This window comes from Anabas testudineus, chromosome 3 (genome assembly GCF_900324465.2).
Source record: "Anabas testudineus chromosome 3, fAnaTes1.2, whole genome shotgun sequence".
Classification (NCBI taxonomy): Eukaryota; Metazoa; Chordata; class Actinopteri; order Anabantiformes; family Anabantidae; genus Anabas; species Anabas testudineus.
The window spans coordinates 18,163,493-18,189,446 of record NC_046612.1 but is presented as its reverse complement, the minus strand read 5'-3'; the positions used below and the strand labels follow the sequence as shown (position 1 = coordinate 18,189,446).

The window sequence follows — 25,954 nt, the reverse complement described above, 5'->3', positions numbered from 1 at the left end:
TGTAAAGGTAGAGGGAAACGTGAATTCAGCAAAATATAGTTGGACGAAAACCTTAAACAGTCTGCAAGAGACCTGCAACTTAGGAGACGTTATCCAGCAAGACAATGACCCCAAGCATACAGACAAAGCTACAAACACATGGTTTAAACATTGACGAATGATCTAATTATTTTAGCACAACCTATCATCCTGCTGTCCAGTCAAAACTAATTTCAAAAATCCTCTGTCATCTGAAATGCAAATATTTTAACAGTGACTCAAGGATTGCTGTAGATCAGCGCACAAGGACCATTTATAAACTTGTCAGCCTTGGTAAAGGACAACCGTTTGACAGTGATAAGCACGCTCTAAGTTCTTCTGGGTTTTCTTTTCTGTAAAACAAACCATAAATAATTTAAGTTAGGCTCTGATGTAGGGGTTAGATTAAGAGATAAACATAACTGAAGACAACACAGGCAGAAGAACAGATCCTCCCATGGACATAAACAAAATTTGTTACAACCCCTATTCCAATTTTAGCTTGGAGACCACCAGGGAGACAAGAGCAACCTATTTGAATAATGCATTCACAATGACAAAACAAGAGGAGCGTCTTCCAAGTTCTGCATTTGGCTTCAATAGAACGTTCCTAATTTCATTAGCTGGCTATACAGGATCTGAGCTGGTGCCAGGTACGTCTCACTGGATCAATGCTGCTCTAGCATTCATTTTCTTTTCAATCTCTGATTTTCATCTTTTGGTACACGGTAGGAACATTAATTTAGCCCACACTGTATGACTCTGAAAACAACTGCCAGACTCTCTGGTGTCTCTTTCCTCATATGCAGGTTATAAAGTTGAACTATGAATGAAACATGTACATTTAAGTTGATTATAGAAGTTTAATAAACTTGTTCTACTTTGCAAACACTCTATGTTATAATGAGCATGTGTGATCTGCATCTTCAAGTTCAGGTTATGGGTGATGATTTGAATTACATATCTTGTTCTTAATAATAATCTCTTTAAATTAAACTCAACTCTCTGTGTCAGTGTGAGACAGAGAGTGTTTGTCCCAGTCTTCCGTGTTATCTAATGAGATCCCACTGATTAACAGCACTACACCATAGTTGTTTAATCAGTCCATGGCTACACAATTCAAAGCCGACAAAACGCACAACCCCTGTATTTGTGCATCTCTTTAATTACAGAGATAGTAATTTTAAAGTAAGACATACTCTACACAGGCACTCAGTAGCCTCCTCATAATCCTAAATGTTAAATGGGCTTTGGCTAAATCTGAAATAGAGGTGCACTGGATATAAATAATAATCATCAATAAATAATACAATTACTGTATCAAGCACTTGGGGTATAGAAAAGTAAAGAAACAATTCATCTTAAAATAGATCGGCCTTATTTTATAACTAATTTCTCCAGTTACGGATCTAGACTGGGGATGATATGTGATATGGATAAAATATTGAATTGTATTACTATATAATATAATACTATATTTGCTAGGACAAGATGCTTTGACAGAGTCACTTTACTGGGCGTTCAATAAAGAAACTGTTTACCCTGCTACTAAGAGGTAGCTGTGGCTCAGCAGGGTTTGTAGTTCGATCTGTTCGTGGTCTGCGCTCGTCCCTCCACAAGTATGCTTGCAGAAGTACCCCATATGGCTCCCTCTGGTAAGTCAAATGCCTTAAATGACAGCTGTCTTCTCTGTGTGTGTGTGCGTGTGTGTGTGTGAGAAATAAAGGCAAATGAAAAGCAGATCAGGGGACTGTATCAGTCATTAGATAAAGGTCCCAGTCATAAACTAATCCTCAGTTTGCTTCCCCACCAATTAACCCTTTGTCCATATTCTCTGCCAGCAGAAACAGCACTGCATCATTCTGGACTGAGACTTTAAGGGGCTGTACTGTGACCTCTGTGAATGTGAGGTGACGATGAATATGCTGACTGGTGTTGAAGAAGAGGGGACATGAGTGAACATGATGCTTCACTGTCATCAGTATGGGGTTGTGGGGTTGTCGTCCACTTGACACTGCCTTCACGTTAAGATTGTTTTTCATTTATGAAGGTCGTATCCACCATCAGTCCTCTATAATGTGACTTCACTAACAGCAGCAGTTCAATGTGGAGCCTAATTGAGCTAAATGGATAGCGTGACCGTTGTGGAGCCCCGTGAGTGCCATTTATTCTGGGCCACATCTCTGAGGTGTGCAGGGAAGGACATCTGCTCTCATTTTTAGTGAGCCGACAATGTTATCCCCATCCACTAAGGACACTGTAATGTCATTGAAGCAGTTTGCTAGTGATTATTTAGCTTTGCATATGCTTTGTGTAAAACATAATTAATATAGAGCCCTAAATGTTGTGTTCATACATTCTCTTGCCAACAAATAAATGACGATGTTGTTGTTGTAAACAATAGACAATTGATTAAGCCGATGATCCTATTTATGTTTCCATTTAGACCAGTTCTTTATCAAGAGCCCCGTGGTGGGAAATAATGGCATATTTCATTATTTCCCATGGTGGAAATAATGAAATATGCCAATAGACAGCTAATCTCTCTCCATAGAAGCTGCACTAGAAATTAAGCATTCTGTCTCTGCAGTGTGCTTTCAGTTGCTAAAAGGCTGGGATCAGCATATCTTGACAGCCAAACACTTTGAATCATGACTGAGAAGAAGTCAAGGGGGAACAGGCGCAGGCTGTGCTCTGATGAACACGACTCATCAAAAAACACTACACACGCACCGTGTCTTCTCCAGAGCAGTCGGAAGGCAGAAACGTACATAACGCTGTGGTTATCAAACACGAAAAGTGAGAGGTAAGTTAGAGAGGTGGACAAAAGTTCAGCTAAAGAGCATTCTTACATGATGGTTTTGGCGGGGAGCTTGTTAAATTGTGTTAAGTTAAAACACGATTAGAGTTGATGAAAAAAAAAAGGCCCAACTTGTTGCAGATGTTTATTATTTATTGTCAGGATGAGGCTAAGCAGAGAAAAGCCTGTAGGCTGACGTAAAATCACTATTTCTTCTGTTCCCCAAGCACTGCCACTTTAAGCTGCTCGACGTTGAAAGGCTCGCTTTGCCTTTGCCATCAGATCCTAGAAATGAGCAGGTGGTGATGGTCTTTGTGTGCTGTCATCTCTAATTCAGCAGCAGTGGAATCCCTTGCAGTAACAAGCATCAAACGCAGCTCTGGCAACTCAAAGGACCAGGATGAAGCACAGACTTCTCCATGAAGCAGCCAATAAGAAAACATTACACGCACACATACACACTCACACACACACAGTTGGTTTACAAAGAAAGGAGTTGATATTAATTGCTTGTTTTTACTCCTCTGTCTGTTTACTGACCCTAGTCATGTCTCTTCATTCATATCAATATAACAATTGATTTCTGACACGACTCTGTGCACAATAAATAAAAAGAATTGCTTCAAACAAGTCTGCCAGGTACTGAGTGAGTTAGGGGCTGACTGACTGACTGAAAGCCTGGCTGAGTGACTAGGCCAATGTGCAGATTGATGTGTTCAGTGTAAGTGACCAGAAAACCAAAACATCTTTACAATTCAATAAATATGCCTGCAGTGAATTTCACCTTACTCCATCCAAGACGGCTGCAGCCTGATAAGTGACCATAAAGAAGAATAACTGCTTTTCTATCACTGTGTCAACATCAAATAAAAGACAATGAAAGACTCATACTGCAGCGGAAACAAAGAGCCAAATCTACAAAGAGGGGATAATGCGGGTAAGATTCATTCAACAAAAAGCACTGAACTATTTCAAAAATGGATTTATTTTGGAAAGAAACATTTCAAGCATCCAGATTTAATATCGCAGATGCTGAGGCAAAAATGGCTCTTTTGCTGCCTCCTCCATGCACTTCTGCTGCCTCTGGTGAGACCTGGTGAGAGGCTGGAGAACTTTTGGATATTTAGAAGGAACCCTTGAATTGCCTCTGGATAATGAAGATATTGCTGCAGTGCTTTGTGATAATCTGCACTAGTAAATTATAGTAAGAGCATCATGTGTGATGATACTGTCCTGAAAAAGAGCCCATTTCTTGATCAAGAAACACAGGGTCAGCCTGAAGGGCAAACTACTATGACGTCTGCTTTGCTCACACACACACACACACACACACACACACACACACACACTGGCACATCTTCACTGACTGAACGTTGAACTTTCCCTTATTAGGGACCAAAACCTCTTGTGCCTCTGCCTCCGCCTGTCTTCAGATGATCCAAAAATCCACTGTGAGCTGTCCGCTGCAATCGTTTGCAATCAGATTATCCAGATTAGTTTCATAATGCATTCAACATAAATGCATGCATGGAGCTGCTGAAATGACAACAGCTCACCCAGAGACTCTGGTCTTGTGCAGGGAGCACATTTAGTGCTAATTGACCACCTTTCAAATTTGCTACGCAATGCACGCACCACATGCATCACAATGGGTCCACACACTGGCAGACAGACTCTCCAGCCCCACAGTAACTGTACCGTCTGGCGGTAAAACACACAGCAACAGATATGGTAAAGGATTCAGATGAGTTAACGCAGAGGGCTCTTGCTTGAATCGGGATCTTTTTGGATGTCAAAGCAGCTGATTGAATGTGTGGTGAGGCGTCATTTACCTGAACACAAGGTGGTTTTTGGAAACAGGAAATGTTGGTCCCCACTGACCTGAATGGTGCAGGTGTACTCTGAGTCGTCCAGCAGTCTCACAGTGCAGTTGCATTCCCTGTCCAGACTCCTGATGCTGCTGCTCATCAGTCGGCTCAGCATCTTCTCGATCGTCTGTGTGCGGGACCGGGGAGAAGGGCGCACAGCACATACATACAAGTTGATCTTCTGTCACGCTAACGGCGCCCCTGTCCTTTGGTCCAGCACCTGGCCAGCGGCAGCGTCAGTGCGCAGCGGCGGTGGAGCATCGTTTTCTCACGGTGTGAGCGCTGAGTGGTGGAGGCACCGCACGGTGCGTGTCTTCAGTCAGTCTGTAGTGGAAATAGTGCTGCTCTCTCTCTCTCTCTCTCTCTCTCTCTCTCTCTCTCTCTCTCTCTCTCTCTGTCTCTGGCCCGGTTAAACTGTCACCCTCACCACACCTTCTCCCCCCAGTCTCCTCGCCGTTGCCATGCCGCTCTCGGAGCTGCTGGGCGGGATGCTGTTGAATGGTTAGTCCGTCAGCCGACGCAGCAGAGCAGAGGGTCCACCTGCACAGAGGCAACGACGGGAGCCCAAATTCCGATAGGCTGGGTTACGTCGTGACCATGTCCACATGGTCAGGAATAATAACACCGTGGGCCTGTAGTTTCGCAATTCATAAAACAGACAGGCATGCGCCTTCATGCTGCTGCTGAACTTTATGAATCATTTGATAAGTGCATTGCATACAATTTATCAGAAACACATGCTACTACACACATATGATATTTTATACTTGAATAAATATACTCGAAGGCTTTTATGTCTATATAATCATAACACGCATGATCATCTTGAAACATGTTACCTGTTACGTTATGCGCCACATCACTTAAACGTCACATGTCAGTAGCCAATCATTAGTCAGAGTTTCGCTTTAATCACTTGGACGTTTTGTACCTTCAGTTAGAAGCGACATTTCCGAAACAGCTTGAATGCACCAAGAGGCTGCAGTCGTCGTGGATGATTTCTCTAAACGAAAAGTTTCACTTTTTCCAAATGTTAAATTAATGACAGTAACAGGCTATACATCACAGACTAGATTTGTTCGAGCTGTAATGTAAAATGTTCGCTCTAGTTGTTTTCTAGACCCAACAGCGACACCGCAGATGATTGATGACCTCTACTGGAAACTGTGTGGATTAAGTGCCTTGCTCAAGGGCAGTGTTGTTTGCATTTGTGACCACCTACTTGAAAACTTCCGTCTACTGTATAAAGCCCTTAGTTTTAGCCCCAATCTTGTCTGAAAGCATTTTCTGTGAGGAAAACCTTGCGCCTCCTGATTGATGGTACAATGAGTTTTGAGTCTGTTGGTATTTCTTATTTCTCTTGGTTTCACTGAGTATGTCTCCCTCTGGTGTTTTTTCACGGTAATAACAAAGACGAACAGAGCCATCACCTGAGTTGTATTTTTTTGGCTGGACTAACACATCTGACAAGTATGCAAGTGTTCAGTCATTATCCTAATGCTGAGCCCTGTTAACGAAGTAAAACAAGATGTCTCTATGCAATAAGATTTTAATATAAGCCAGCGACAAAACATTATTGTCATTACTGGTTAATTCATCCTTCTGCAGGGTGCTGGAGCCAAGTCCAGCTGTCATTGAGGAAGAGGCAGAGTACACCCTGGACAGGGCTGATATACAGAAACAGGCAAACACAAGCACCCAGCCAGAGGATCCAAAGCCACACTGGTTAAAATATTTTGCTAAATACTAGTGTATCACAAAGAATACAATATTGTAAAAAAATATTTACCATGTAATAATAATTTAAATAAAAAAACTCTCATGTATTTTAGTAGCATTACATGTAAAGTGAGAATACAGCTCATGATAATAAAAAGTCAAGCAGAGAAGCTCTATTTATAAAAAAGCAAGTATTAACAATAGAGAATTTTCCAACTCCAAAAAGTCTGTTCATTATACACTCAACACACTTGGTCAGATGCCTTTAGTATAAATTACTGCATCAGTGCAGCATGGAGGCGATCAGTCTGTGGCTCTGTTAAAGCAATACTGAAGACCAGGTTGCTCTGATAGCAGCGAGCAACTCATATGTATTGTTGGGTGTTTCTCATCCTTCTCTTGACAACACTCCGTAGTTCTCTGTGAGGTTATGATCAGGTGATTGGGTCAATCAAACAGACGATATGGCCCCAAATCATCACTGACTGTGCTGGATTACAAGCAGTATATATTCTGTGGCCCTCCACTCTCCTTCAGACTCTGGCACCTCCAAGTAAGTCTTCTGTAGCTATTTTTAGTCACTAAGCTCAACTAAATTGTATTTAAAAACATCAAAACAAGGACTTAGAGTGTGGATAGATGCATTTTTTGATTATGGAAATCTGTCAAATTCATAATTCAGACTAGATTGTTTTGTACTCTACACTGGAACAGGTTCTTTTTGAATGTCCCTTGGTGTTGCTTCGGTGGCCATGCTGCTGATCTAAAAGGCATGTGTCCTGGTTAGCAGGCTAGGAGCTGAGCAGGTTGATAAGAATGATGATGATCATTCATTTAACCAGTCCAGGAATATTAAAACAATCAAAATCAAAATGTGATCTTGAACGTACACAGGCGCTGACTGACACGCTTTTAAAAGTGTTCTCAGACAGTTCTCTTCATTACAGGACACAGGAAAGTCCAACATCATCAGTGAGTCACTTAAATCAGCACTCAGTTATCCTCTGCAAGCTGTTTCCAGATAGGACTGCAAGCGGAACCAAAGACGCTACAGCTCATTTTCCGGTCGGACCATAAACTGCGAGGACTTGACCTGGTGTTTTTTCTCGCTGGATAACGATGCCTTTCCCAGAGTTTACAGCGGAATAAACAAACGTGTGTGATAGTAAATTATCAATTCAAGACAACGATAAAGTCCAAAGTATGTACACAGTTGCTTTCATTATAAAAGTGGTTGTTTAAATCGTTTGAGTCACAAACGTTTGCTAGCTAACTGAAGCCACTTGGCTAACCAGTGTCAACATATTGTTAAAGTGAAACAACAACCCACTGTTAGTGGCTCAGATTTGACTCACATGTCACATTTGTAGATAAACACATAGACAAACATCATCCATAGCTCAGTATCAGATCATGCCGTTCAGTTTGATAACTGAATCTGCTCAAACAGCTTAAAGCGAACAGACGTAGGGTTAGTTGTGTTGATTGTTGGCCAGAAATGCATTTACCCTGCGTTAGATACACAGACGGACTGGAGACACAGGAATGGCAGATTTAATTAAACTAAATAAATGCAACAATAAAGTTGTGATGTTTTTACATAGCATTGAGAAGCCCAGTTGTGTATGTGTATATAAATTAAGTCGGGTTAAAGAAGCTTTTAAGAGTACACTTTTTTATTGTCATATTCTCCATGGTTAGATTTTCACATTACCATTACTTGTCATAGCAGAAAAAGCACAGTTGCAGTGAACATTAAAGATTTAATTCAAGTGTCACAATAAACCATCCAAGTTAGTGATTTTAAAGTATCTAATACAAATAATGCTTGTTCAGTGGTGTTTCTGTGTTGTGTAAGATATTGAGATGTAAGTATCATAAAAAGTCTCCTTTTCATCATCATGAGGACTTTTGTACTTATGTAGGTAATAATTTGTGCAGCTTACTAACTAAAAGTAACTTCACCGTGTTTATTTCTGACTGTAATGTGCCTTTTAGTTTTCTGTACAGCTTGATGGCCAGTCTCGCTCCTCCCATCCCGTCTGCTCTCGCCTCATTTCTGTCCTCCTTGCTCCCCTGCGGCTTTGCTGTGGGTCCTTCACGGCTCTGTGAGGGAAGACTGGGGCTGTGGTGGGTCGGCCACTTGCTGGAGGCTGGAGCCCTAGTGGGGAGTGAGGGCGATGCAGAGTGGGCCTGGAAGTATCACAATGTCTCAACTACTCAATACCAAGAAAATGAGCCCACTTTGATTTCCAGAGCAGTTCAGAGTGACAGCACAGAAGCAGAAAAGGTAAACTGAATGCAGTTTCTGTTTTCACATTAACAAATCACTGAGAAGCAGTTATTCCTTTCCTTGTCTAGTAAAAATGTTGTTTTCTAAACGAACTAAACTGTGAATGTGATAGTGTTTTTGTAGCACATAAAATCATAATATGACGATACAACATTTTTTTTTTTATGTTATACAGTTGTGAAAGTGAGAAAGTGAGTTGAAAGGATATCACACTTAAGGCCCAAGTTTGACTACAGAGTCGAATGTGTGATTAATCTCAAGCAAGAAATGCACTTTGGTTAAGGTTTGAGAAAGTTTGTAGTTTTGTTAAATGTTAAAAGCTAAATAAACACATTGTATGCAAAGCGACTGTTAAGACACATCACAATCTTTGTCTAACCTTAAGTGCTGTGAATGATAGTTTCAATATCTACATATTTGCAAGTGTTAACATATTCTCATTATTTTATAAGAAAACCAAATTTAGCTGCAAATACATTCCTTGCAAAAAGGTATTTGTGATTCAGTTTAGCTTTATAGAAACATAAGTTTCTGGAGACAGAGTTGTGTTAATTATGTCTCTCTTTTCAATCAAGGCTCCTACTCTTCTTAGTTTCTCTTAAGATGCAGCTGGGCCCATTCAGTGCGTGTACTGATGAGATCATTTTGTTTTAGTGCAAGAAGTTTTTATCTATGTTTAATGCAACTCTTGGTTTTCTTCGTAAGTACCTGTTGATGTGCTTCTTTCTGGGAACCAAAATAGAACAGGGTTCCAAGAGTCAAATTAGATCTGTGATCATATATTTGAGCCTGAATCATTGCTGCACCTGACCAAACACTGACATCTTCAGAGTTAGTACATAACACAGCAGTAAGTACTGGTTTTATAAAGATAGAACTAGTAGAAATTCCAACTGCAGAATTTGTTTTATTAGCACTTATCTAGTTTTAGGATTGTTCATTATCTCAAAGAAATTCACAATGTCTCAACACAGGCTCTGACAAAATAGAAGCGTTGCAATTATGATTCAGTTCACTAGTCAAGAGGTTACAGTCTAGTACCAATCCAGAAGTGTGAAGTTACAGACCTGAATTTGTCCTGGCTGACTGACGCAAAGACATCTCATCATTGAGAGTTTCACATTCACCGGCTTCTTTTGTTTGAAACCAATTTGTCTCCTTTGCACACAGGAGGAGGGGAGTAAATGTGAGCCTTTCTGCGTAATTAAGTACGAGCATTTAGGGAAGATAAAGAATCAGTCCTTGTAATTTCTACAAAGTGTTTCACAGAAGAAAATGCTTGGAGAAAAAACCCAGCTTTCAGCAGAACTGAAAGCAGTTTCTCAGGCTTAATTCACAAGGGCACTGCAATCAATACACATTCAATGCACAACCTGTCCGAGACATTTAATTCTATTGTAGTGGTTCTACTGAGTCAGACATGGACAGAAATCATCACTATTATGAATCTAAATATAAAATTATATATTGCATTTATGTATTAGACAGTGCTTCTCAGAGTGAGTCATTTTACCAGATAGATAGTGAACATCTGATTATTTAGGCAATCTTATGATAAATGCTCTAATACAAAATTTGATGCTGTGTGTTTTAGGCACTGGTGGAGAAAGCAGCAAATAAGGAAGATCTATTGCAAAAAGCAGCTTGGCTCAAGTAAGTTAAGACACTACTTCACACACTGTTTCAAGGCAGACTAAGTGGTGCTTTTATCTCTTTATTGGCTCACTAGAGATATTAGACTTCATGCAAGACGTTTTTGTACAGACTCATTCTTAAGTATCATGCACTTACAAGTCCTAATCCTTTGAATATACACGTCTTTTGTTTCTGAAGTGGCATTCACCTGAAAACCGAAATCAAAACCTGAATGACTGACAATTACAGCTATACTAATACGAAAAAAACAAACATTATAATTAGAATTTATTATTAGAATTAGTTCTTAGTGGTGCTTCGAGTGTCTTAAGTTAAGAGTAAAAAAAAAAAAAAAAGCCCTAAAGTCAAATCAGTTCCCGAGTACAGGTTTCAAACAATGAAAATGTAAAAGTTAAAAAAAATATATATATATGTTAAGATTTAATTTTTTATTTTTTTGTGTATCATTATGTCAACACTATAGTTTATGTGTCACATGCCCTGCTGCCAGCATGTGCAGTGCAGCATTATCTCCTGCTCCAGGGTGTGTATGGTGTGGTGTCCCAGTTTCCAAACCGGCCTATTTTCTACTCCAGAGAGTAGAACTTGGAAAAAAAATGCACCATCATATTCTGGCACCAAGTCTTGTGTTATGGACCACAAGCACAGTTGTTTCTTTCATTGCAGTGCTTTATTTTCTAAATCTGTAATCTCTGGCTATGTTTCATACATATATTTATATCAACTCCCAAAAGATTAAAGTTTATCTTCTTAAAACTTGTCATGTCACACCCCATTCAATTCAATGCAAAAATACTGTGCACTGAACAGACATAAACTGGAGAGTAACATATCTTCTTTTCTTTTTGCATTTGTTTGTTTTCCCCCCAGCTTTGCCTGCCAGGCACGAAGCAGAGCCCAGCAGAATGTGGCAGCACAGTGCATGTGTAGAGAGGTGTGTGTGGGTGAGTGTGTGGATGTGCGTCTGCGTGTGTGTCAGGACGTCCAGCCAGGAACAGAGCTGCTGATGTATGAAGAGAATGTGGAAAGGAGTCAGATAACAGGCAAACCAGACAAAGAAGAGAACACATCTGCACAACACTCAGGTAACTGCAGAAATTATACAAGTGAATTTAGTTACAGACAAACAGAAAGTAGTAGATTCGTTAGGTCTCTAGTTCTGCTTAGGACTAAGGAATATTTAATTACCAGATATTCCCCCTGAAAGATGTTTCAGTGTGTTATTTAGACCAGTCTGGACTTTCATGTCCAACGCCACAAAATAAATTGACAGAATAACAAAGGATCTAAGGGGAAACGGTGGATAATTGTTAGTTCTGGACATGACCTCAATAAGCCAGGTGCAGAGCACGTGAATGTTGAAAAGTCAAAGAGAAAAATGGTTTCGAATACAAATAACTGTTCTTGAGCATGGTCTTTGCCTTAAAAGAACCAGACTGTGATAGCCATCGGTCTGTGAAGCTGTTTACTTCAATATAAAATAGTTAACTAAATCAGATTATGGATACAAAAAATACTTGTTAGTTTCATAAATTCAGTCTTTTTTAACTTTTCATTACATTGTTTAACAATAATAAAAAAAATATAGAAGGCCGCCATCCTTAATTATAGTTTAAAGCTCATAACAGTAACAATGTAAAAACCTGCATAAAAATATAATACTGGCCCTGAATAATGTAAAGACTGGTTTATTAAATACTCTCCACCTGGAGGAGCTAGAGGGGCGTTCAACTATAGTGAAATTCAGTTTTTTTTCTACACATTTTCAACAACGGTAATGGCTCCAGGAAACCTCATTTACCATCCAGTGTTATAATTACGATCTAATTTATAGTTAAATGAAATATGCTGCACATAAAACCCAAAGGTCTTGGTAGATACATTTGCATCAACTTCATGGATGAGTTCAATGATAAAAGCAGAACCTTTCCATTGAATTAGGAACATCAACAACTTGTTTGTATCAGTGGAGACCTTTGTGAAGAAAAAGCTTCATTAGCTGAAATACACTGAAACTGAACATGTACACTGGAGTTAAATACTTAGGAGATTATTATTTCTGGCAAACATAAAATCCATCAATTAAATGACAACGCCAGCAAGAAAACAAAATCATTACAGCACATTTATTATACATGAGCAATGTGTTCTCCAGCTTTGCTAATTCTTTATTTCTGGTTTGTGAACCATTCATGTGCTGTGATTGATGAGAGATTAAGGAGGACCTTCATGCAGAAAATACTTAGCAGCAGCAGCAGCAACAGACTGTGGCTCTTTGTGGATATCTTATTAAGCCCCTGCTCTTGCAGAGTGCTGATACAAACAGATTGAGCCCATAAATCTTAAAGGATTTTTTAAAACAATTAAGAATACTAAATGAAAGATAATAAGGTAAGAAGCAATTAATCTATACAGGAAAGGTACATTGTAATGGAAGGAAATAACTAGTGATAAAAATTAATTTTAAAATGGATTAAAAACAACAAACAAAAACAAATGACACATAAACAGGCAGTTTTATAGACAACAGCTATAAATTCCTCTAGTGGAAATAACACATACTGTATGTACATACATATAGCTATAAATTGGTACAGCGTGTACACAGAAGTGAAAGTATTACGCTTATAAACCTAAATTATTCACAAGAACGAAGACTTAAAAGCAAACTGTGACTCAGACTGACGCAATTTGTTAGAGAGAAGATGTTGCACTCGTTGGAGTTACAGAAACACTCAGTCCACTGTGATTGTGCAGCAGTGGTAAAGAGTGCAATTTCTTACCTCACAAATAAGAGTGCAGACACCGACTGCAGAGAGCACTTCGGCCTGGGTTCACACAGGCGGCACTTCTCTATCATTTTTTTGAGTGGGAGAAATTTGTTTACAAGGTGCTGTGATAAAATGATGGAGCACCCTGCAGAAAACACTTGAATGTGGTTAAACTTTTTCTGCTATGCAATGTGAGGTCCTCCGGCCAGGTGTTGTGTTGGCCAATTACACTGGTCTTCATCCTAAAGCTGTTTCACTATAACTTTGTAATTTTCAAAATGCTAACCTACTGATAAAGTAAATAGTAAATATTGATTTCATGCCGTTTATTTACTTTTTTTACGCTGGGGAATTTTAGATTATTTATGTTATTGATTTCTTTATGCCTCATAAAAAGCTTGAAATCACAGCAGCTTTTCAAAAGAATGGCGGTGCATGATGTGTTTTGAGTAAGTTTGAGTATTGAGTTTTTTATTTATTTATTTATTTTTATATAATTCATTGAAAACCAAAGGAAACTAACTCTATTAAGGAATATAGGATCACTGTTCTAACACACACACTCACACAGACAGACAGAGTTTATAATGCAAACAAGCAAGCATACCTGTTTCATTCTGATTTATCTTACACTAATGTTACAACAAAAGATGCTCATTTATTTATTTAAAAAAAGTCTCCTTTATTGTTTCAGCACTTTCCTAGTACTGTAGGTCTGGATTCAACAGCCTCTGTCCTACTTTCATGTTTAGCAGTGATTTGTCAGTAAACATGAGACTGTATTGTCAAATACATCTGCATCTCATCCATGATTAACAAGCTCAACCTTTTAGGGGGCTGCTGAAACTTGTGGCAAACTATGATGATTGTTGAAATATACAGGAAAGTAGTGGTGACAAAAAAGCTGCTTAATGATCAAATGAAAAAATAATGTGAAAATAAGACTGATGTTATGGTATGTTTTTAGCATGGTTGATGAGAGCAGTGATTAATCAAATGATTGATCAGTCAGTCATCAGAAATGTTACAGAGAAAATATCTGACACTCAGCTAACACACTACTTTTGTTGGACAGATAAGAAATTGGAACGCAAGACTGATCCAGAGTTTATAATTACCAACATATCGATCATTCAAAAAAAGGCAGAGGAGGCAGATGACAGGGAGGAAGAGGAGGAACCACATGGAAATCCCCCCACTATCCTCAGGAGGACAAGGAAAGTCAAGAAAACTCTGTCTGAGCAGAATCCAGACAGTAACAGACAACAAGACGACAGCACTGATAATCAAACAGTCATAAGTGATGTGACAGCAGCAGGTGGACTCACAGAGAGTTCAGACACTTTTCCAGCTGCTGTGGACAGAAACTCACAATCTACAGACAAGCTAACAGACTCTCCGAGCTCTAGATCCCCTTCTGTACGTTGCAGTTCTCGCTTGGCTGCTAAACCACGAAGGGTTCATTGTGTCACCAGTCGGTTGAAGCGACCCTCCGCACGCACCGACCTACCCAGACAGACAATGGGACAAAGACAGCCCTCCACTGAGAGCAGCAAGCCTGTCCCAGAAAAGAAGATATTACATCCTGATGCTGAGCCTGTCACAGCAGCATATGCTGCAGGTACAGCTCTCACATGGTGTCCAGAGATCAGAGAGAGACGGTACAGATGTTCCAGCTGTGGTAAAAAGTTTTTCCAGCTCAGTCACTTGAAGAAACACCAGTTTAGCCACACAGATGTGAAGCCCTTCACCTGTGAAGAGTGTGGGAAAAATTACACCTCTGTAGAAAGCTTCAGAGCCCATCAGGTAGGGAGTGTGGTTGGATGGTTGGGTAAAAGACATATTCTTCTTTTTGATTTCATTTTTTTCTGTTTCTCTCCTTGTTTCGTTCTCTCTCCTTGTATGCTTTTGCTTCTTTCTACAACACAAATACAGTACATTCAAAATATCTAAAAACTTTATTAACAGTACAAATTGCAGTCTAAATATTAATATACAGTATTATATATATATTACTCTTTAAAACAATCATAGAAATTGGTTCTGGTCTCTATACAGGAATTGTTGAAATAGTAAAAGTATAGAAAATAGCAGGTCATGTTGATATTGGCCTAAAGATTCCAGTTTCAGCTTTGAAAAAAAACAGAAAACATATATCTACATTTTTACCTTTTCGTTTTCTGAAACCAAAAGCTTGTGTTTACTACTGCTGTTTCAACTGAAACATTTCCTGCTTCTATCTGCAGGAATGGAAAAACAATCACTTGACAAATAAATGGGATCACAAATGCAGGATATGGCACCATTTATTTAATTGTAACAGTGTGTTTGTGGATATGGGGAGTCTTTATGGGGAGATGAGTCATCATGCAAATAGGAGCAATTTACCTATCCCAGGGAACAATAGCTGTAGTAATAATACACATATTATACAAATGATAATGGCATTATCTCTAGATGAGTCACCGCGGGGAGCGTCCATTTTCCTGCCCTCACTGTGAGAAGAGCTACGGCCTGAAGCGAGACCTGAGGGAGCACATGGTCCTGCACACCGGAGAAAAACCTTACCCCTGTGAGCACTGTGGCAAGGCATTTGCACGGCGGCCTTCCCTACGCATCCACCGCCTCCTTCACTGCAGCAGAACGATCAGCACACAGCCTGCAAAGGTAGGAGTGTGTTTTACTCTGCATAGTTAAATTCTTATTCACTTCCTGTGGTGACATTTTGAAAGTATGGCAGATTTATTAAGAAGAACAATGGGCAACTAAGTTGATAAATTTTTCACTGGTGTAGGAATTTTTTTAAATGACTGCTTCTGCTGCTTGGCCTCCCCTTTAGCTACTTTTAAACACTGCTCCCCATTGTGTTTCTCTCCGCACAGCTAACATCTTTAAATTTGCATGCTGGTCTTGTTTTTTCTCCCTGAACAGCAGTTTGAACTGAGTATTTTAAAATGGTGAAAAAAAACATGCTGCATATTTTGGATTTCTCTTCCAGGTTCAGTGTACAGTCTGTTCCAAGCTGCTGGCGAACTCTGGTTCTCTGAGGAACCACATGAAGCTGCACACGGGGGAAAAACCTCATATCTGTCAGCACTGTGGGAAGTGTTTCAGTCAGAAAGGTAATGTCAGATGTTCAAAACTGATCCTGCAGCTGCAACAAGCTGTCAGGTGTGCTCAAGGCTTCTCTGCACAGAAGCTGTTTCAGCTCCTCTTAATAGTTGTCCATCTCACATGTATCATGCTGCATTTTGCTTGTGTTTCACTAACACAACTGGAGCCTAGACCATATTTTTATGCTTCAAGACAGTTTTCTTGAATTGACATCTGTAAGCACAGTGTGCATGTACTGTACTGGGCTCTGAGCTTTTCTAAAATACAGGTAACTTCAACTCTGACCTGTACCTGAAAGTGTCCTTTGTAGCTGTGGCCACTTGTTTTAAGTCTATCATATATAACAAAGTAATCTTGCAAAGTAATCATGAGCTTGCAGTCAGCTCCAGAAACACTCATACTTTAATTTTGCTATTATATAAAGTATGTAATGAAAATGTTTCAACATATGTTTTTCAGTTTTACATTTAGTCACTTCATTAGTTACCGTACACCAAACTATACCAAACTATAACAAATGCAGTCTAAAACAACTATTTTGCAGTATATCTTCCTTTTGTGAAGGTGATAATGTTCCGTTCTTTTTCAAACTGTTGATGATCTGGATGATCGTTCTGAGAGCTGTAGTTTGAGTTGCTATTGAACTCAGGTGACATTATGTGGGCAGGTGTTTCTATTTTGTCCACTCAAAAAACAGAAGTAAACATAGTATTAATAAAGGTAGACTCTCAATCCCCCCTTTATAATGCAGTACACAGAGTTTGGCAAAACCACTTAGCACAAAGTGTTAAAACAAGAGAAACAGCTAATTTCACCTATAGTAGAAAAATACAACTTCTAACATGTGAAGATATGTCTGGTTTGTACATTGTATCTTGTTAGATATGCTTGGGTTTTTGTTGTTATAAACATGCAAATCCTGCAGTAATAATAATTTAGTAATAAAAATGGGAGAATATAGCAGACGATACAGTAGCACTACAGCGACAGTGGCCAAATGCAGGACTTTGACCAAATTGATCTATTTACTTGACTTGATTATTTTTAACAGCTACACAGTTGTACCACTGAGAGACTGTCTCCAGCTGTGATCACTTCCTACAATTTGTGTTTTCATTTGTCAAAGTGACAGCATCAATTTAGCGAGAAGAGCTAATCTTCACACATTATTGGAAAAGTGCATATTCATTCTGCACCGCTCCCACTGCGACCAGAGCCCTTCCTATCACTAGTCTCTGTCTGTCTCTATTGCCGTCTAACCGCCTGACTGTCTGTCTGTATGTCTCTCAGGAAACCTCGAGTGCCATTTGAGAATTCACAATGGAGAGAAGCCGTATCCCTGCACTGAGTGTAATCAGAGTTTTTCCCAGAAACCAGAACTCCGCCGGCACATGTTTTCCCACACCGGAGGAGGTTTCCTTTGTAGCTACTGTGGAAAATCACTGAGGGACCCGCATAGCCTCAAGTCCCATGAAAGACTACACACTGGAGAAAGGCCCCATCACTGCCCTATCTGTGGAAAAGGTTAAAACATGATATCAAAATTTTAAAGTCAAATACAATTGTGGAAAAAATTGTCCTGAGCTTTCTAAGCCTACCGTCAAATGGATTTTGTTCCCATCTTCTCATTATTTTAGAATATCCAGCTCGACCGTTGCACAACGGTCCGTATCACTGGGTACAGTAGTGTCTTTCTGATGATACCCCAGAGACAGAAAAAAGTTTAAAATTCAACACGTAGTGGCGTTAAAAATGCATTTACTGCCTTTTGAGACATTTGTTAATATCACGACAAACTGTAAACACAATACAGACAATTGTAAGTTGAATATTTAGTTCAATTTTTAATTCCATCAAATTGGTAGAAAAAAGGTTTTTTGCTTTCCTCTTAAAAGCAGCTTAGCTGCTGTTGCCAGAAGAGACTCGGGTCAGGAGAGCACTGAGAGCGAACCAAAATATTAACATTGTAAGCCTTAATAACCAGCCAGGCTAATATTATTATTATTGATGCTGCAGTATCACCATTACATAAATCATTGACATTGTTTGTAATTTTTGTGGTATAGTTTTTGCTTGTGTTTAAAATGTAAAGGAAATAACATACACACACACAAATTGTTGAAATAGTACATCAATATTGATTTCCATAGTTTCTTTAAATGTTTTCCACCATTTGAGGTTTACCTGAAGGTGTTTTTAAGTTATTTTTGGCATAGTTATCAATGAAGGAAGACAGAAACCATGGCGAGAGAAAGAGAGAAAGCATGATATGCAACAAAGGTCCATAGCCAGACTGAGGATGTTGCGGTTATTTGGCATGCCTTGAAACCATTTGACTGCTAAGCTGGTCCCAACTAGAGATCTCTTCTTATGCTGCAACTGCAGCCACAGCACTGTTGCCAGAGCTCCCCACAAATAGCCTCAGGGCGCACTCACACCCCCATATACAGTATTTGCACAACGGTATACGGACAATGTTTTTTGCCACTAGTACATGTTTACAACATGTTTCCTGAAATATTTACATGGTCTTAATTTGACTTTGTAATTTTGCTGTTTTCGTCAAATGAGAGTTTGAGAGTAAATAAACAAAACATTGAAAAACGAGTCAATGAAAAAGTCAGTCAGGGGGCATAAAGTACACATTGGCCACTTCCCCTCCAACCATCCTTGTTTATTTTACTCAGTGGGCTGCAGATGTTCTGTCCTGCATGCATGATTGGAAAGCACAAACTTGGTTGTCCACATTTACTTTTTATGAAGTGTTCCACAGCAAAAACATGTGTGCCAAGTTCAGTTGTTCCACTATTCATGAACTCAAACTGTTTCTAGATGGTTGCGTTTTATCTTTGTCGTGCCTTCTCTCTGTCTCTTTCAGTTTTAATTTCATTTGTAATTAGATAATTAGACAGGTTAGATTTTTTTTTTATCACACAGTTTCTGCACTGAGGCCTTGCTTTAGATACTGTACAGTTTAACTTAAAGGGCAAAGCTGGCAGTAATCTATATTTATCTTATCGTCTGACTAAATGACTTCAAAATAATAACGCCAAAAATCAAATCACCCCATCAGCAGGGATTGTGTGTGTCTCCAAAGCCTGCGATTCTATATGGTCCCTTTTTGCCACTGAGCTCCAGAAACCTAAAATGCAACTTTTCAGGTTCTCATATATTATTTTAGTTGTTCTTTTAGCTGATACTGAAAAGTGTTCTTTGGAAAAGTGATTTTTATATTTTTCTTCAGGTTACACTTTGGCCACTAAGCTGAGGAGACACATTAAGTCAGCTCACCTGATGGAGAAGCCATACATCTGCCACTGCGGAGCGTCCTACACCGTGAGACAAAGTCTGCTGAGACATCAATCTCAGCACAGGACAGAGGGAGGAACTCAAAAGCAAGTGGAGGTGGAGGGGGGACATGGAGAAGAAATGAACGCCAGCAAGAAAGAGGCTGTGCACGCGTTAGGGTCCAGTCACCCAAAGCCGATAAGAGGCAGACCCAAGAAGAAGAATTTGTTACCTCAAGTGGCAGGAGAGAAAAATGGAGGTGGGGTGAAGCCAAGAAGAGGACGAGGGAAAGGGGGTGAAAACGAGGAGATAAGGCGGGTAGAGAGAAATGCTCAAGACGATGAGACCTTAAGAGGAGAAGATGGAGTGGCCTTAAATAATGTCCAACACACTGTGGTCTACGTCACAGACAACCTGTCCACACCAGGCTCCACCCCTCTGCTCCTCGCCTCGGAGAGCTCGCTGCCTGCAGGAACGGAACAGGAGCTGGTGGAGGTGGTGATATCAGAGGGCACAGAGCAGTGCATTGTGGTCCATGGGCAGCAGACAGTAGGAGAGCTGCTGATCTTACAGGAGGAGGGGAGCGAACTCTGTTCTGTGGCTCAGACTGTTGAGATAAACACTGTGTAGCCCAAAATCTTAAAGCTCGGGGTGTTTGCTTTGGAACAGGTGTTTCGGAGAGTTGCAGAGTAAAGAGATGAAATCATGATCAATTCATTGTGTGACTCTGTTACAATAAATACAAAATCTGTTCATTAAGCTCAATACATTTACAGTTAACTGTGTGAAGAAGAGTTTTCTTAAACCCACCTTTCTTCCACCTACCTCATCTGCATTTTTTTCAGCAGCTCTTCTGAATAGTCCACATTACCTTTGAACAACCTGCACAGGACTGATGCAAACTCTTCAGATGTAATTCATGGTTCGTTATGTCGTAGGCCAGAGCAATATTAACGGCAGATGTTACTGGTCCTAGTTGGGAACCAGAAATACTGTAGATAGTAAATAAAACTCCTGTCCTGTACTCAGACCAAATCGTGTTTTGTTACCCCATCGTCTACGTCCTGCATGTGTGGAGGAACGTGTCCCTGAACCTCTTCAGCAGTGGATTTCATTTGTTGTGATTGCTGACGTTAACATCAGTGTGCTGTCTGATTCTGAGTAGCTGACACCCAAAGATGACATCTACTGTTGATGCGTCAGATAAAACAAAACAAAACACTTTTGCTGTCTCAATCCACTGAAGTTGCTCTGGAAATATCTCCACTTGATATCAAGTGTTGTACATCTAGTCAGTTGTTCCCTGGAGGCAGAAGAAACAATAGCACTGCTAAATGCATCCAAAAATATAATATGTGTGTCTTTATGCATTCTTGAAGGACCTGTACTCCCACACAGCTGTTTTCATGTACAGTATGTCTTGTTTTAATATGTCCCCCAGACTACTGTCCCACCCCAACAGGTGAAGCAGACGTTAAACAGGATTGAGAATGACAAGATTCAGACACAGACTGTTTAATTCCATGTTGTCATGAGGTCTATACACAGAATTATAAAACCACTTAGGGTTGTTTGATAGCCTCAGATGACTGATAAAAGTCAGACTGATACATTTAAGGGTAGACAAATGAAGACTGGAGTGAATCAGCAATTGACCATGACAGTTTAATCAGCAATGAGTAACTAAATACATTAATATTATTTAAGTAAAGTCTTGAGTACTTGGTGTATCTCCATTTTATGTTTTTTTTTACCCAACCTCATATTTGACAACTTTAGTTATTACTAGTTATTTTCATATTCAGATTCCGAATACAAAATATAATTATGAATATTACTATGAACCACTTTTGGTTAATTAATCAAGTACATTTTCAGAAACAAGGTTTTTGAAGTCCTTTCTTTGAATCTGGCACACGAGGCACGTCACCAACAGCATCCGTAATGTTTAACATACATAGTCTTCTTAGGGGAGTACCTGTACTTTTTAAAAATAAAAGTACACTTTGAGCATTTACTGTACTTCAACTTGAGTAAAGAATTGAAGTGGTACTTAGTGTAGTGTTTTTGGAAAAGTACTTGACCTTGAAGACCTTGAGTTTGTGTACATTTGCAATTTGGAATGTATGAGAAAACCATAACCTGTTTACTCTTTTCTCAGATTATTATTATTATTATTATTATTACTATTATTACTATTATTATTATTAGCAACAACATTTATTAATTCTCTTTTTTAGCGGCTCTGCTTTGCTCTTCTGAGATAATAATATCTCGCTCTTTAGCTGCTAAATGTTGCGCTACATTCTCCAGCATGCAGTTTGGTGCTAGTTAACTTAATAATAACCTGTTCTTTCTATGTTTTCACACTGAGGTCATGGTTAGTTCACACCACAATGTAACGCACTGAATGCTGAAAAGTGGAAACATGCAAATTTATTTCTTCAGTAAAATCAGTCAGACAGGAAAACACTCTAAACGAATAGACAAAGCACAATTCTGAAGGCAGCACAGGACTGAAAAGTTCAACATAGGGCTGTTTCTCGTTCTGATCACGTTATTTAGACACAGACAATCCAAAAGCTTAGTCATGTTGGTGAAAATAGAAACAGAAACGTCAGCCACTGGTGAGCCACAGGAAGATAAAAGCCAGTATCTGCAAAGGATCCTCCATATGACAAGATTTCAAAAGCTGCGGGATGTCTGACGCACACTGAGAAGTAATGCATACACTTGAGAAAAAAATCAATTTCTATTACAAAGAAAAATCAACCCAAGAGCTCTACAGGAGTAGAATACCCCGCCCATAAAAGTTTTGTTTTTCCTTCTTTGACCTTTTGAAAATCTGCATGGAAAAGTAGACTAATTAGAAAGTGTGAAAAAAATGGTGCAGTTATACTGAAAAGGTTACTTTAGAAGCCAGCCTGCTTAAATGTGACTTTAATATCACATTTAATTACTATTTAATTGTCTTTCGGGATTTGGTTGGTCTGTCAGTGAAAAAAACAAGCCTCCTGTGCTGATTAGTTTTTACATGTAATTATTCAATGTTGGAAATCAATGAAAAGTTTAGCCCTCTCCTAATGAACCTGAATGCAGTTGCTGGAAATGCAGCATTGGATCAGCATTGCTGGTTTAAACTTCCAGCTGTTTTCAATGCTGTTTTCAACCTATAAGCAATGCTGCCTTGGTCATCCAAACTGGGATAAATCTAATGTAATGCACTTCTTCACTGTCCTGCAGGACTCGCTGCCACTTGCTGAGAGGCGCTGACCTGCAGGGTACAACCTTCTCTCTTCTCTCTGCTCCATGTGTCACAGCTCTTATTAAAAACCAGTTTGTGAACAGAAAAACGTAACGATGATTTGTGTTTCCTGCTCTTTATGGTTGATATTCTGTTACTGGCTTTCTTTAGTAGTAGTTGATATTCGAATACGGGTGCTCCAGAAATGATTTAATTAGCTTTGTTCCCTTGGCAAGATGAGGATTTAAAGCCTCTTTTGTGAGATATCGCACATTTTATACGTTGATAGCCTAAGAGGAATTGCATTGGCCCGTACTCAGAAGGTCTCACTACTTGCCCGTCTCATTCTGTTTAGTCTTTTTGTTTGTACCTTTTTTTTTTATTCTGTCTGTATCTCTTGCTTCCCCTCCCTCTGTTAACCTGTCTACCTGCCTCATTTTCTCTTCTTCTCTCCATCAGAGATGGAGATATGAGTCACCTGCAGGTTTCAGACACGTCACCTCTCGCTCCTCTCTTGAAGCTATTAAGTGAAAAAAGAAAATGGAGTGTGTATTCTGTTATTTCGGTGGTTTCTGAACTCCATTTTTAAGTAGTTGCCGCAGAGCTGTCACACAGGATTCAGGTTGTTTTTCCTAAACCACTGCAGCAGCTCTGTGAAACTTCAGAGTGATTTAGGATGGCGCAGTGGCTACAAGGTTCCCACCGTAATGCATCGCCACAGACAGGAAACAGGAAACATTTTTGACTGCAGCTGAACAACCACCTGCAGAGGTGCATAGGGCTGACACAAAATGGACCAAATAATAAAAATATAAAAATAATCCTGTGTGACAAAAATAAATACATTTTCTGTAGCTGGTAACTCTGAGTCATATTCTTCAGCATTTCTGTTTACCTATGAGGAGTTTCTTCTACAGAAAAAAACTAAGTATTTTGGTTGTTGGCCTTTTAACAGTATGTGACCTTTTTGGCATTTCATGATTTTCTGCATTAATTTGTCAAAAAATGTGATCTGCTCTTCATCTAAGTCAAGAGTATTAACAAATATCGTGTGCCTAAAATAATAACACACACAAAAAAAAATCTGATCTTTCATTTCTTTATTGAGAACAACCATAAAAACCTCATAGTGCTAGTGGAAAAAGTATGTGAACTCTTTGAATTTATAACTGGTTGGTAACTCATATTCTTTGGACGTCTCGTGTGTGGCTCTCTGCAAGTTGTTCCATAGCATCTCTTCTGGGTTGAGGTCTGGGCTCTGACTTGGTCACTCCAAAAGGTGGATTTTGTTTTTCTGATTCCATTCTGTTTTGTGTTTTGAGTCATTGTCCTGTTGCATCACCCAACCTCTACAGAGTTTCAGCTGACGTACAGACATTCTCACATTATCCTGAAGAATTTTTTGATACACTTGGGAATTCATCTTCCCTTCAATCACTGTGAAAGTTTGCCAGGTCCTGATGCAGCAAAGCAGGCCCAAATCATGATGATTCCCTCCCCATACTTCAGTCCACAAAACACTTTGGCAATACTGCTGTGGAGTGTCAATGTGCTCTTTGCCAAATTTCAGGCATGCAGCAGTGTTCTTTTTAGTGAGCAGCAGCTTCCTTCGTAGTGTTCTGACAGACATTGTGCTTATTCAATGTTTTATGTACTGAAGACTCATGAACACAGATGTTAGTCAGTTCCAATGATGCCTTCAAATCTTTAGCTGTAACTCTGAGTTGCTTCGTTGCCTTATTGATGAGTGTTTGTTGTGTTCTTGGGGTCATTTATGTAAATCCACAATTCTCAATAATAGATCCCCCGAAAGCTCCTTTTGATATGGCATTGCTCACACAAGCGTATTGGTCTTGTGCGGAGAAAACTTAAAAAATGTAGTGGTAGCTCGAGTCCACACCATCAAAATAATTTTCCCCATGTATGCCTGTGCCTTCCCCTAAACCAGGATTCACAAAATAATTTATTAAAACAAACTCAACAGCCCTTGTCATCCAAGGCCACACCTGATCTCGACAGGTATGCAATAAAGGAGGGCATCTCAGCTTGCCCCAGCATTCAGAAGTATGTGCATAAAAAGTGCTGCTTCAGCAGTCAGAGCACCACTTGCTGTTGTTGGGGGACTGAACCCCAGTATACCTTCTTGCTCATCTTATTAGTTGGCCATACTTTGCTTATTTTTTAAAATTTAGTTGAACCAATTTAAAACAGTTGGAGCAGGATTCTGGTAAATAAAAACAAAAACAATATTATATGAATTTAGAAAGAAACTGACTTTCTCCAGTCAAATACTGAATGCATTTTTTCCATCAGGCTAAAATTGTCTGTGAAGCTTTTCATGACTCATGCCACTAAGGTCAAATATGATAAGGGTCCACAAGTAAAAATTGCTTCTGTTTATGAGGTCACGAGCCAAGGTGGCTGTTTTAGACTATAGTGCGCCTTTGTGTGTTTTCAAATGTCAGCTTTGTTTGCTGTTGCACCTTCTGTAAAGGCTCGTAGTGCTTTTTACTCCCCACTGAAAAATATAGGAATACGCTAACCTACCACAGCAAAGAAGCTGCATTAAATTTATTTATCATTTGATTGTGCAAAAGAGTGATCCAACAGAAAGGGTCTTCACTTTTATGACAGCAGACAGAGAGAGACATACAAATAAATGATATGCAATTATTCTCTGACAGTGTGCTAATTAAAAACAAGACTGATCATTGCCACAGCGGTATAGTACACAGTTTTATTATATTAGAGCAACTACAAATTCCAGAAACTTGACTCTAAGGCTTTACTGAGAGCTTTTGAGCTGACTGTTCTCAGCTCCGTCCTCCGAGTTGGAGAGTCTAGAGATAAAGAACATTCAGTCTTTTCACTTCGCTTATAAAGTTAGACTCATATGTGCCCTTGAGCAAGTGCCTTTCCTTATTTCTCTTCTTCACTTACATTGTTTAGGACTCCCTCTTACATAGTTACCATTAGAAATGATGTTAATGTCTAGTTATTGTTCATATAAGAAATTACATGCCCCAGAGCATTCCTGCATCAGAGTACAGTACACAGCTCTTTTTATCATTAACATGGCAGTGGCAACCAAAAATGTAGGCTTTTCTAATAACCTCTACTAGACACATTCAAACACAGGTATGATGGTACCATCAGGGAGCTGCCTCTTCTGATCACAGCCTC

General features: G+C 39.4%; 2 protein-coding genes across 3 annotated transcripts in view; one reads left to right on the top strand and one right to left on the bottom strand.

The window, feature by feature from the left end:
• The window catches only part of LOC113174496 (FERM domain-containing protein 5-like), a 56,877-nt gene extending 52,068 nt beyond the window's left edge, over nucleotides 1-4,809 (bottom strand). The window contains exon 1 of one of the 2 annotated variants that reach the window (XM_026378549.1): nucleotides 4,700-4,809. In XM_026378549.1, coding sequence (XP_026234334.1) covers nucleotides 4,700-4,801 — 102 coding nt within the window. In that variant the 5' untranslated portion in view covers nucleotides 4,802-4,809. The remainder of the gene's footprint in view (nucleotides 1-4,699) is intronic. The other variant, XM_026378550.1, reaches the window with a different exon arrangement.
• Nucleotides 4,810-7,483: 2,674 nt separating this feature from the next.
• On the top strand, nucleotides 7,484-20,555 carry znf408 (zinc finger protein 408). The gene is made up of 9 exons (XM_026378909.1): nucleotides 7,484-7,606; nucleotides 8,404-8,695; nucleotides 10,293-10,351; nucleotides 11,225-11,439; nucleotides 14,201-14,931; nucleotides 15,583-15,792; nucleotides 16,124-16,247; nucleotides 17,530-17,763; nucleotides 19,484-20,555. Exons 2-9 carry the CDS (start codon nucleotides 8,420-8,422, stop codon nucleotides 20,155-20,157), a joined length of 2,523 nt encoding a protein of 840 aa, XP_026234694.1. The 5' UTR covers nucleotides 7,484-7,606; nucleotides 8,404-8,419; the 3' UTR covers nucleotides 20,158-20,555.
• The last annotated feature ends 5,399 nt before the right edge of the window (nucleotides 20,556-25,954 follow it).

Coding starts and splice junctions, on each gene's coding strand:
- znf408 (XM_026378909.1), top strand. CDS start 8,420: ATGGCCAGTCTCGCTCCTCCCATCCCGTCTGCTCTCGCCTCATTTCTG. Junction 11,440..14,200: donor CACATCTGCACAACACTCAG/GTAACTGCAGAA, acceptor TTTGTTGGACAG/ATAAGAAATTGGAACGCAAG. Junction 15,793..16,123: donor TCAGCACACAGCCTGCAAAG/GTAGGAGTGTGT, acceptor TTTCTCTTCCAG/GTTCAGTGTACAGTCTGTTC.